General features: G+C 38.6%; 1 protein-coding gene across 1 annotated transcript; it reads left to right on the plus strand.

The window, feature by feature from the left end:
* The first annotated feature begins 4,054 nt into the window (after positions 1–4,054).
* Positions 4,055–6,172, plus strand: LOC107660826 (uncharacterized). Its single transcript, XM_016450250.1, has 2 exons — positions 4,055–4,393; positions 4,682–6,172. The coding sequence occupies exons 1-2, from the start codon at positions 4,109–4,111 to the stop codon at positions 6,170–6,172; spliced, it is 1,776 nt and encodes a 591-aa protein (XP_016305736.1). The 5' UTR covers positions 4,055–4,108.
* Positions 6,173–12,618: the final 6,446 nt, after the last annotated feature.

Here is a 12,618-nt window from a genome sequence, read left to right on the forward strand (position 1 = left end):
ACTCACTGTTGTACACGGAAGCAGTTCCGGGCGGATGACGTGTGGAGGTCAACAGGCCACATATTGTGAAGAAGTACAACTAATTAATGGGGGGAATAGACCTCCTTGATGCATGTGTCGCAAGGTACAAATACCACATGAGATCACGTAGGTGGTACCTGTTCTGGCAAACCATCATGTTGGGCCTTGTTAATGCATGGTTGATCTACCGCCGTGACTATAAACTACTTGGTGTCCAAAAGACATTAAAACAAAGGAGCTTCCAGGCAGAGGTTGCCACTAGTCTAATTCTTGTGCAATCACAAAGAGGTCGGCCAACAATTCACAGCACGTCTTCACCACCACCACACAAGAGAGTTCATGTTGGAGTACCAAATGATGTTCGCACTGACCAGGTTGCACACTGGCCTGCGAAATGTGACATGCATTTCCATTGCAAATTCTGCAACCACCGCTGTCTGTTAGAAATGTGATGTGTGTCTTTGCTTCACTGAGGACAGAAATTGCTTCAAAAACTACCATCTGCCCTAAATTGCCAAGAATTCTTATGCAATGTTGCCTTGCATTGTATACAAGAACTATCTCATTACTTTTGTATTGAGGTGATAACGCATAACTGATGTGGTAATGCGATGAATGAACTAACTCATTCGTTATCCATTGAAGAGATAACACATAACATGTACTGTATATTGCATTGCAGTAACTTAGTCCATTGTGCAGTGAAGAGATAACACATGACAGGTGCTTGTTGCACTGCATTGCATACAATAACTAACTCTGAAAAGAAAAACACTGAAGAGAAAAAAATCATATATGCTTGTTGCATAGCAATAAATGCTAAGAACTGTTTCATTGTTTTGCATACAATAATTAACTTATTACGTTGTGTGTAGAAGAAATTAAATTGATCAAACCATTATCACCTTTATCAGAGTGATTAAGTTTTTTTTTTTTCACTGAGCATTGTATTGTTTGTTTACAGTTTTATTGCACAATATACACATTTTTGCAATGTTATTGTACTACGTGCATGTTTAACATGTTGACATCCAGTGTGAGGTAGTTATTTATTTTTATTCAGTTTGCATATTTTCAAGTGAAAAAAAAAATCTAAAAATTAATTTCTGGTTAAACCATATACCTGAAAAGGTAGAATTTTGATATGTTACAAAAGAGTTGTTGTAAGATGTAATTGCCACAACATATTTCAAAACCACATAACTGTGACCATGCAAATAAAATGCAAAACTGTATTACTTCTGAAAAAGGTTTTTGTTTTACCTTCCCAGAAAAGTAATACTTTTGATGTATGTTGTGGAAAAGCAAATAAACAGAAAAAAAATGTTATTTAGCAAAAACACTGACAAAATGTATTTTTTTCAACTGCGAAATAAACGCCCAATGTAACATATATGTAACATTAAAAATGTATCATAAACGCCCAATGTCCTATACAGTATATGTCACATTACAGATCTTTCTCAAGGAGGGGTTGTATCAGAATCAGAATGAGCTTTATTGCCAGGTATGTTTACACATACGAGGAATTTGTTTTCGTGACAGAAGCTCCACAGTGCAACAGAATGACAGTGACAGAACAAAACACAGATAATAAAAAAATAAAAAAAATAGAACAAGTAAATAAAGAATAAAAATATATAAATTGACAATTGTATGTGCAGGTATATTACAATAGACAGTTTTGTATGTACAGGTACTGTATATTATGTGCAAATTTTAGGTGTAGACTGAGTATGTGTGTTAGATAAATAAGTGTATGAGTGTATAAATAGTGTGTGTTCCACAGTTATTGTTAAGTGTTCATGAGATGGATTGCCTGAGGGAAGAAACTGTTCCTGTGTCTGGCCGTTCTGGTGCTCAGTGCTCTGTAGCGTCGACCAGATGGCAACAGTTCAAAGAGGGAGTGTGCTGGATGTGAGGGGTCCAGAGTGATTCTGCCAGCCCTTTTGCTCACTCTGGATATTGAACTGAACTGTATTTCAAAAACAACTGCAGAAACATGTTACAAGTGGTCCATTTGGTCTGTTTTATATTCCCAATAATTTTCCTATAAGGAAAAATTGGTCCGGGTTCTTATGGGTTAATGTGACTCTTCAGTTATCAAGTTAACATAAGCTACATTATCATTAACTTAGCTTTGCATCTTAATCTGGTTATCATAAGGAACTTTTTTTGGTGAACTCATTCTCACACTGAAACCTCTCCTCAGCAGACTGATGAATGTGCATGTGTATTGTAGTGTAGTTTAATGTAGCTAGCTAACAGTAGGCAACCTACTGTCTTCAGAGCAAGTGTAACTGTTGCATTCACGCGCTCCTCGAATGCTATCATCTCCTGAGTTGTGCTTTTAAGTCGGAATGTGAAAACAACATGGACACTAATGTTATTACTAGGGCTGGGTATCGATACCGGTACCTTGACTTCGATATCGGTTCCTGAACGATACTTTTTTCGATACCAAAGATGTGTTGGATTTGTATTATTGGAGCTTTCCGACTTGCTGGTGATGATGCTTCTTACATCCGTTTTGGAGAACCAGAGGACAAATATTTCAATCGATTGCTCAAGCATTTAAGTGGCACAGAAATGAGGCACCGAAATCTGCATTCTGATTCGGTTCTAGTACATACCGGTTATATATGATACCGGGTTTTGGTACCCAACCCTCCTAAAGTCTCTATAAAATTATACAAACCACAGTGTATGAGAAGCATGCTGTTTAAAGCAAAAGGCTATAGCTTTGGATATAGATTGTTTAATCAAATCCAGTGTGTTTTGAGAACCGGTTCCATTTTAGAAACGGTTGCAAATTTCCAAGAACCAGGTATTCGATAAGACGCATTCTTGCGTTCACATTTTAATGTGATTGTAAATGATTTAAGGGCAAGAAGGGAAAGAAGTTGTGCACTGTTTGCGTGCAGTGCACACATCTGAAGGCCGAGATCAGCGGTGAGGGTTTTCTGCCTGTGTCCGTTCTCGAACCATTCCATGCATTTCCACTGCAGAAAAGGTTGTTCCAGGCCAGATCTGACTTCTTTCACATTTAATGACCAGTATGCACAAAACAATTTCGGTATATCATGGATGATTTCAATTTCTGCACCTGATATTTTTTCAGTTGTATTTATTTATGCTATTGCTAATTGATTTGCTTGTTCCTATTTTATTACTGACTGTTTACTTGTCTTTAACAATTTAATGTTTGAAATTTATGTTAGTTTAGTATTTTTGTTAAAACCATAGGCAAAAGTTCCTCTTGTAGGCCTAAGTGTTCTGTGGCTGCTGCATTTGGCTCATTATTAAATAATATAAATATTTTTAACATGTTTGACATTTTTTAAATTAAAATCTTATTGGAATCAAAACTGGGAATCGATAAGAACTGGAATCGATAAAATTCAAACGATACCCAACCTATGTAAAATGCGGCTAATTTTGTTTGTTGGTTTTCGGCATACTACGCCATTAAATCATTTCACCAAGTTTTATCAGTACTTCTTGAACATTTCCAGCACATTTTAACAATACTATAATAACCGTGCTCATTTTTGTCTCTATAATCGTGTTATGATATTTTCATTGTGAAATTTTCATACTGTTTCATCTCTAGTTATGTGCACTATAAAAACAACTACTAGTTATGTGTAGACAACTACAGTATAATATGCAGTACTTTTTTCCATAAAGACCTGTATTCTCTGATTCTGTTCTTTTCTTTGACATTAAAGGGTGACATGTATACAAAAACTCTTTCAGGTGCATATCATTTTGTACTGTTCAATTGAGAGTTAGGATACATTATTTTAGATAATAGATTTATGTATGGTATAAGATGAGTAGCTCTCAGCCACTTCTTTTCTCAAAATAAATAAGGTTGGAGATCCTTGCTGTATTTTGTGTGAAATCAAGTTTTCTTTACATGCGAGTTCTAAACTTCCTCCCATAAGCATGTTCAATCATATTCTTCATTTCTTCTCATTTGTTAATTTCAGTCACACCCTCAGCAACATCACGGACTTGCCAGTGTATTTAAAGCAGCAGCTTCTGGTGTCTCTGCTCTATAACACAAGAGCAGCTTCACAGCATGTTTGCTCTGGCTCTGCTCACCTGTATTGTGCTGAGAGCATTCAGTACTCAGGCAAAAGTATCCGATGCCTTTGAGTGTAAAGAGTTTTTCTTCAGAAACAGAGAACCAGGAGGAATGGATCAAAATGCCAAGAAAATCTGTCAGTGGACATCAAAAGGAATTTACTATTACGCTACGCTGTACTCGGTTCATCACAGGATTCCTCTCTACAGCGCCTACATATTTGATCCTGAATGCTCAAGCGACGGTGGACGTTCAAACGTCTGGCATTTAGAGCCACAGGTAACTATGTACTTCACTGTCTAACAAAAGACTTTCATTAGCAGTTTAAGACCTACATTCCATTCTGTTGGGTCATTCCAAATAATATATAAAATACATTAGATAAACGCTGCTTTATGGAACATTTGTATACTGTACTATAAAAATGTAAATATGTCCACTGAGAGACAATGTGGAAAGTAAGAACAAAACCTTTTTCCACACAATATTTGAAACAAACAAACAAGTCTTTTCTCACAAATAATAAAACATCAAACTAACCATTTAAATATAACATTTCTTCTGTAGATTTCCGTACCTGATTCTGGAACTTTTTATATGGAACGTGAGAATAAAAGAAATCAAAACGATTATAAAGGGAATCAAGCCATCAGCAGTGACTACAGTGACACCGGATATGACCGTGGACACCTGTACCCCAACAGCTTCCAGTGTGGTGATGGCCGTACAGCGACATTCACACTGACCAACGCTGCACCTATGGACCCGTGTTTTAACCGTATCCAATGGGGAAAGAGGGAGAAAGATTTGAGGAGTTTTTTAAGAGACACGCTTAATAATGATGGTTATTCTGCAACAGTCTACATTGTCACAGGTACGGTACCCAATGCAAATCTAAAGATACCACAAAGGGAAATCTCTGAAGACCCTGAAAGAGTGACCGTTCCCTCTCACATCTGGACGGCTGTCTGTTATAAACACAACAGTGATGACAGCGAGTCTTTCTCCTTCGGCTATATAGGGGAAAACCTGCCGGAAGGCAGCATAAGCGTGATGGGAGTCTCAGCCCTGAATTATCGGCTCAGTGAACTCTATAGTGATACTTCTCATTCAGTTAGGATTTTTGTTGAGGACTGTTTTGATGACAATTCTAAATCAAGCAAGGTTCAGATAGAATTTAAGAACAAAATTAATCTGTCAGGGAACCAAAGACTCCAGAGTTCAGATGTGCAGAACACATTTGGAGCAGTGAAAAGGTTGGTCAGCAGTGACAGCATATCATCTGCAATGAATGTCAAAGTATCTAAGTTGGAAGCAAAATTAGCCTTTGACAACATGGACACTTACTACATTGTGGCAGAGAAAATGAAGGCTTTTGCTGAAAGTGCTTGCCTTATTAAACCACAAGAAAGGACAATTGTGCATGATGAGTTCAGAAAGAGGGATGTGCCCAAGGTGTCAGATGCTGTTGAATGCCTGTTGGTCCCGGAGAAGCAGAAGACTGCAGCTGATGGATCCCCCTGCCAAAGCATCACTGACTCTAGTGACAGCTGTCAATGCTACTTGGGAGCTGGAACCAAGCCCTGCTGCTCCTCTCCCTGCCTGTACCAGCACAAACTCAATTCCTACATGTGTCACTCAGGCCAGACACTGATAGAGTGCTCACCGCGGTACTCACTTGTCACAGTTCATGGAGAGAGGTGCTTGGATGATCACCCCTGTGCCACATATGGCTACGACTACTACTGGTGCTGGACTGGTTCCTTACCACACCATTGGGACTACTGCAGCCCTCCACTGTGGAAAAGTAAAGCTGCGAATGGGCAGTACTGCCATAGCAATCATGCCTGTGCCAAATATCGTGCAAGATATAGGTGGTGCTACACAGCTGATGGCAATAATCATGAATGCTGTATTTCTGATAACTGCTTTTCCACTGTGACTAACAAAACCTGCAGGTCTGATCACCCCTGTGGCTACCATGGCTATGATTACCTATGGTGCTTCACAGATGATAAGAAAAACTATTCTAAATGTTGCAAAAATTGTAGCCAGTAGATGGTTTACAATGTTTATTACAATTAATACTAAAATACGACTTTGCAAATTTGCTTCTGAAAATAATAGCAGCTTAAAATGTTTTTTTTTCTTCCTGATGACTTGTATCAAAAAACAAAAAGCTCAATAAAAACATCCATGCATCCATAAATCATTTTCAAATTTTTTACACAAAGTAGCAACTTTGTTGTCAGTCAAAACAAATCGGACATTTATGACCGTAGACTGTAATGAATGCACTTGTATCATTACTAATACAAGTTTAGTTTAGTAAAATAGAGTATCTTGCGCTGTTCTGAGATGCCTTCACTCGCTGATGACAAGCAGTTGAATGAGGAAAGAGTCAAAGACCCAGTGTGTGAAGCTACACAAACTCTCTGCCTACCTAACACGCCCCTCCAACATGGAGGACAGGCAGATAAGCCAAGGTGTAGATTTAAATGTAGGTAAAATAATGAAGCAAAAGAGCATTTCAAATATTTTAGAAAGTTGTTTGAACAGGTTTCTCTTACAAGTTGTTACAAATAATTTTAGTTAATTCAGTAATTTTTCTCTCTTTCAGTCACTCTTTAATTTTTCAAGCCTATGACTTGAACTTCAGTTCAGTACAGAAGCGCACCCCACCCGCACACACAGAAACGTATTGTTGGTGCTGCCCCGCGACTTTTATTAATAAAATAGCATAGATACTAGATCGCTACATTATCTTACTCAGCAACGAGGCAAAATCGAAGTAACTAAACAGATCGTTTGTAGAGAGACGCGCAGACACTGGTAACTCACACACACAACTGTCATCTCTATTTCTCTCCATAGATCGATCGATAATTAATTCAAATAAAAACGCGCACTATGTGTAATGTTTAATTAACAAAATGTATATACGTTGCAATTCAATAGATAAGAACCCAGCACCCACCTGAGAAAATATCATAATATAGTCATTTGATAACTGCTGTTCAGGGGCGATTCTAGGATTTTCATTTTACGGGGACTCAGCCCCCAGTGAGGGTATAATAATAGCCTAATAATATATATATATATATATATATATATATATATAAATACAATAAATCGGTTGAGATGCTAAACAAATCGCAATTCAATTAGGGGCAGGAGTTTATATGAATGTATGTTTGAGGGGAACTTACTGTCTTTAGAAAAGTGTACGTGGTATTTTTTCTTTTCATCTTGCTTCTTTATAATGCATATTAAAGTTCATAAGTGCAGCGCTGCTTTGTTTTGCAATACGTCAATGCGTCCGCCATGTTTGTGATGCCATTTCTGATACAGTGCACAGTAAAAGTGATATGTAATATTAAAAAGTGTATGTAGTACAAGTTGTAGTAAAGTGAATAATATAAAAAGCGAGTACAACAGTATAGAATGGATTTATAATAGAATAAATTATATGTATAATACCATAATAAATCAATGAATAACAATAGATGAATAATAACAAGTAGAATATGTAATATCAAGGGTGGAATAATACAGAATAGACAATGAAGAATAAATTAATAGTAAATTATAAAGTAAAATAAATAATCATGAAATGTAGTTTTATAATAGTATTGTGTAATAATTATTAAAACAAAGTAAGAAACAAGTAAGGGGGTGGTTAGAATATGAGCAGGGTAATTCTGGCCATTCATTCAGGGCTATTCTGGGTTGTAACTAGTACTAAAGTAGAATATGTCATATCAAGGGTGGAATAATACAGAATAGACAATAATGAAGAATAAGTTAATAGTAAATTATAAAGTAAAATAAATAATCATGAAATGTAGTTATATAGTAGTATTGTGTAATAATTATTAAACAAAGTAAGAAACAAGTAAGGGTGTGGTTAGAATATGAGCAGGTAATTCTGGCCATTCATTCAGGGCTGTAACTAGTACGAATACAACATTAGGCTGTGGAAGTATAGCCCACTCTCAGAGAACTAATGCAGAGAACAGGCTTTCTTCAGCTTTCCTTAAGGCTTTCATTGTCCTGTTTGCAATTGGCTAAAAAGGAAAAAAAAAAAAAATAATAATAAAAAATAAATAAATAAATATATACAAATAAGTCCACAGATTTATGATAAGCTATGAAATCCTTATAATTGTCATAAAGCAAGGCCAGACACAGCGGGTAAGTGAAAGACAGGATGTTTATTGATATAAGATGTAGAGGAATGGAACGGGTTAGGTTAAGGCAGGTGAGTGTCAACAGAGTGAATGATTCCAGGGTTCTTATCTTAGGGTGAGTATCTTATGCCGGTTTCGTAGTAGATCGTGGAACAGATTCCAAGGAGTCGTTGGAGGATCGCGGGAGAACCAGAAGGTAAGTCTTGCTAGCAGAATATCGTATAGAGAGTCCAGAACAGTCCATTTCTCACTGTACATATTGTGCTCATAGCACAATTTACTTTATGATATAAACTACAATATAAAAGTTAAAACTTAAGAATTCATTTAAACTTTGATTTCATATAAAGTCTCAGCTTTCACAGCTTACTAGCGATATCGCTAGCTATTAATAGTCTGACACTGGTGGCTAATTAAGCTGTCAACATAAAGCTAAAAATGACCAAAAAACATACAGAAACCACTGTTCAGTCTTACCTGTGAAAGATAATACCCCGAGATCTGTTTTTATTATTGTGCAACGGTTTGTAGATGCCCAAGCTGCCTACGAGTCAGGTATGTTTTCGCCTGTCCCGATATGAGAGTTGCCTTCACCAATATGGCGGTGACGTTGACGTGCGGTTAAGCGGCCAATGAGGCATCTAGGTATTTATTATGTCTATGAGTGCAGCGCTGCTTTGTTTACAGCGGTAACAAAGGAAACACTGTATCATTGCTGTTCATAAGCGCAGCGCAGCACAGCTTTGTTTACAGCGGTAACCAAGGAAACGCGTTAAGCGCCACCTGCTGGCAGAGAGTGAATCTGCGTCTCGTTCAGCTCGTCTGCTGTTTCTGTTTCATGCAGATATTTTTATGCATAGTTTCACAAAACTGAAGTCAAATCATTCTGTTTTTGCTTCAAATTTCGAAATTATACAATCTAATTTAGATTAAAAACTGCTCATGTTGCATGTATGCAGCATCTTTGTTTGGATCATGATTAAAATGCAGTGGTTGCCTCTCATTTTAAATGTTAAGAGCACAGACAAAGCCTTAGTTTGTATATATGAAGAGATTTATTTTATTGGTGTTACTTATTTGATTTGGGTTGCTTTTAAATTTCAATTTAGTTTTATTTACATTTACACTAATTTAAATTTTGTCATTTAGCAGACACTTTTATCCAAAGCGACTTACAAATGAGGACAATAGAACCAATTAAAACCAACAAAAGAGCAATAATATGCAAGTGCTATATTAGTATATTATTATAGTGATATATTCCAATTTCACAAAGAAACGTGCAGCATGTTGTCCTAGCAATAATATAAGGACACATTTCATTTATAATTTGTCTTAAAGCTCATTTTGTTAAAAAATCGTAAATCGAATCGAATCGTGAAATTAAAATCGTGAATCGAATCATGAGTTGAGTGAATCATTACATCCCTACTGGTTATAATTAATAATAAATATTTAGATTAGATCTTAGAATTAACTGTAGCAGAATCAATATTACAATTATTTGATCTGTCCGTCCACCGAGCTGACAATATAATAATATAATAGCTTTCCTACTTTATGCAGTACTAGCAGTAGTTTAGCATGTAGCAAGATTCAACATTCAGTGACCCCGAATTGTGAGCTGCACACAGAGACAATCAATTGTGAATATAAGATTTTAATAAATGAAACTACAGCTAACGTACAACAAGACTAAGCAAAACACATATATACAGAATGAAGAAAAGTAAGGAAAGCGAGAGAGAGAGAAGAGCAAAAGAATGGCTGTATTTCACATCAATTAACCACAAGCTAATGAGAATCATCAAAGAATCAAAAATCACCTTAAAAAGGGGCTCAAACTTAAACACGCATCTTAATAGTTGTAAACAGTTACTTGCATTGGCTTCGTTGCTGAACAAGAGTCCTGATGCGGTAGACAACGGAGGTTCTTGAGTTCTTTAGGAGTGAGCTGGAGGTTTTCCTCTGGTTCTTCTGAAGATAGGAAAGTCCACAGCGGATCGACAAAGTTACTTGAAGATAAAAACTGCCAGAAAAAACAAACTCAAGAGGAGAGTTTTGAGGAGTCTTGGATAGTGTTAGACTAATCTAGGCTCAAAACCTTTCTTCTTGAGACTGAGTTAATGACTTTTGATAGTTCCTATCCACACCCACCTTTTGGGTGGAATAGCCAATACCAGGTGTGAATTTTTGAGCGGGAGAAGTTTTCTTTGTCTCCCCTTATGGCCCATTTGCATGTTTATGGCTGGTGTGGAGGACTGGTGCAGTTTTACCCAAAATATAGTACAAATAGTATGATGCATTTCACAATCACATACGGTACATCATTGTTTGAGGAATAAAGAGCAGATCATTTTGATACCAAGAAAGAAACATCTAGAACAGGGCTGTCCAAACTCGGTCCTGGAGGGCCGGTGTCCTGCAGAGTTTAGCTCCAACTTGCCTCAACACACCTGACTGGAAGTTTCTATGCCTAGTAAGAGCTTGATTAGCTGATTCAGGTGTGTTTAATTAGGGTTGGAGCTAAACTCTGCTGGACACCGGCCCTCCAGGACCGAGTTTGGACAGACCTGATCTAGAAGATATTAAACCAGAGATACATTCATACACCTGAATATGAGCGTTCAGAGCTTAACTAATACAAATAACGAGTGATAACTAGGCTAATATATTAGGGAAACATACAAACAACACATGCATATACCAGATACAATTGTAACTGATTAGTCATAGTCTAAATAAAGAAATGTCTTTATGTGTGTGTGTGTGTGTGTGTTATGTGAGCAAGTTGTAGTTTGCTGGTCAGCCAGGCCATTGGTGCCTGGCACCGGAGGTAATTTACTTCTCTTTGGAATATGTTTGAAGTTCGATGGGGAGATGAGAGTGGTGAAACTGTTTAGCATCTCCTTGATAGTGGGGAGAACCATTGGCAATTTAGCACCCATATAAATGTAGAATCTGGGGCCAGGACTGTAATTTATATGCAAATGTCAAAAGGCTAAGAGGGGTCTCTAAAGACATAAAACCCCAATGATCATCCATGATTTTAAGCAGACGCTACAGAATCCCCCCCTTTTGGCTGACGAAGTTCACCTGTAATGCTGGTCATAGGTCAGTGTGGCGGCACGGATGGGCGTGTTGACGAGCCACTGATTTCCCACAGTCTCTGCTTGCGTTTCTGTGACTTGTGCGCGAGGCTTGGCCTCAGCAGGGCAGAGTGTCTCTCTTTGCATGGGTTGTAACCCGCAGATTCCTTCAGTGTTGTCTCGGAGGAAGGGCTTGCTGGGGCAGAGATAATGAATGTCTTTGGTCAGGGTACACATGCGCAGGTTTGGGGCCAGGTATAACTGTGGGTTACTGTCGTGGTAGGCTACCATATCTGGGGTGTGTATCCTGATGTGAGTGTTTCCTTGCCAAAATCCAACATTGACAATGTCTTTGAGTCTGTAAATGTTGTCAGATTCAATGATGGGTAGATTCAGAAGAAACGCCATCTCGCTCTGCTCGGGGTCGAAATGTAGCAGGATGGATCCTCCCAAGGAGTAGGCAAGGTGGGCTTGGAGAGAGTCAGGTGGATGGGTAGTAGTAGAGGACAACACAGTTTGTACTAGGCTCAGGGGCACCAGATACGGAGGAATTCTACCCATGGCTAGGCTGTCGATGGAGGAGCTCACCTCACGGAGCATGTCAGACATCAGTGCGGTGACCAGCTGAGTTTGGGCAACACAGGACACTGAGTCGGAGTCCTGCAGTCGGTGATAAGGAGTCCAGGTTGGTCCCTCAGTACAATGCCTGATGCTGGATCTGGTGATGTGATATCATGTTGCGGTTGTCCTCTGGTTAGCTGGAGGCAGAGGATGGAGAGCCACAGCAGTTTGAGGACTATAGCAAGGCCTAGTTAGCACACCACAAGCCTTGGTGCAGTGAGGTCATCAGGGGCATAAAACAGAATGTTGTCTATCACACGCAGCATGTGTGTTACGTGGTATAGCCGTTTGAGGCTTGGGGCAGCAGCAAGTTCATCTGGTGTGATAGGGTGGCTGGAGGGGTCAGAGAGGTGGTGAATAATAGTTTTGATGGAGCAGTCAGAGGCTTGCATGTCAGCAATGTCATTAGTGGAGTTTGAGGAGCCAGCGTAAGCGGCTGTGAGGTGGGCATTTTGGTGGGTTGAGTGTGTTTGCTGCGGGCTATGGCTGCCACGTTAAGGGTGGGTGCGTTGGTTGGTGGAGACCATAACTCGCCGTGTAGTGCACCTGCTTTGGCTAGGGCATCCGTTTGGTCGTTGAGGTCCTTGTCTGGACCAGGTTGCTT

Source organism: Sinocyclocheilus anshuiensis, unplaced genomic scaffold (genome assembly GCF_001515605.1).
Source record: "Sinocyclocheilus anshuiensis isolate Anshui unplaced genomic scaffold, SAMN03320099.WGS_v1.1 scaffold3116, whole genome shotgun sequence".
Classification (NCBI taxonomy): domain Eukaryota; kingdom Metazoa; phylum Chordata; class Actinopteri; order Cypriniformes; family Cyprinidae; genus Sinocyclocheilus; species Sinocyclocheilus anshuiensis.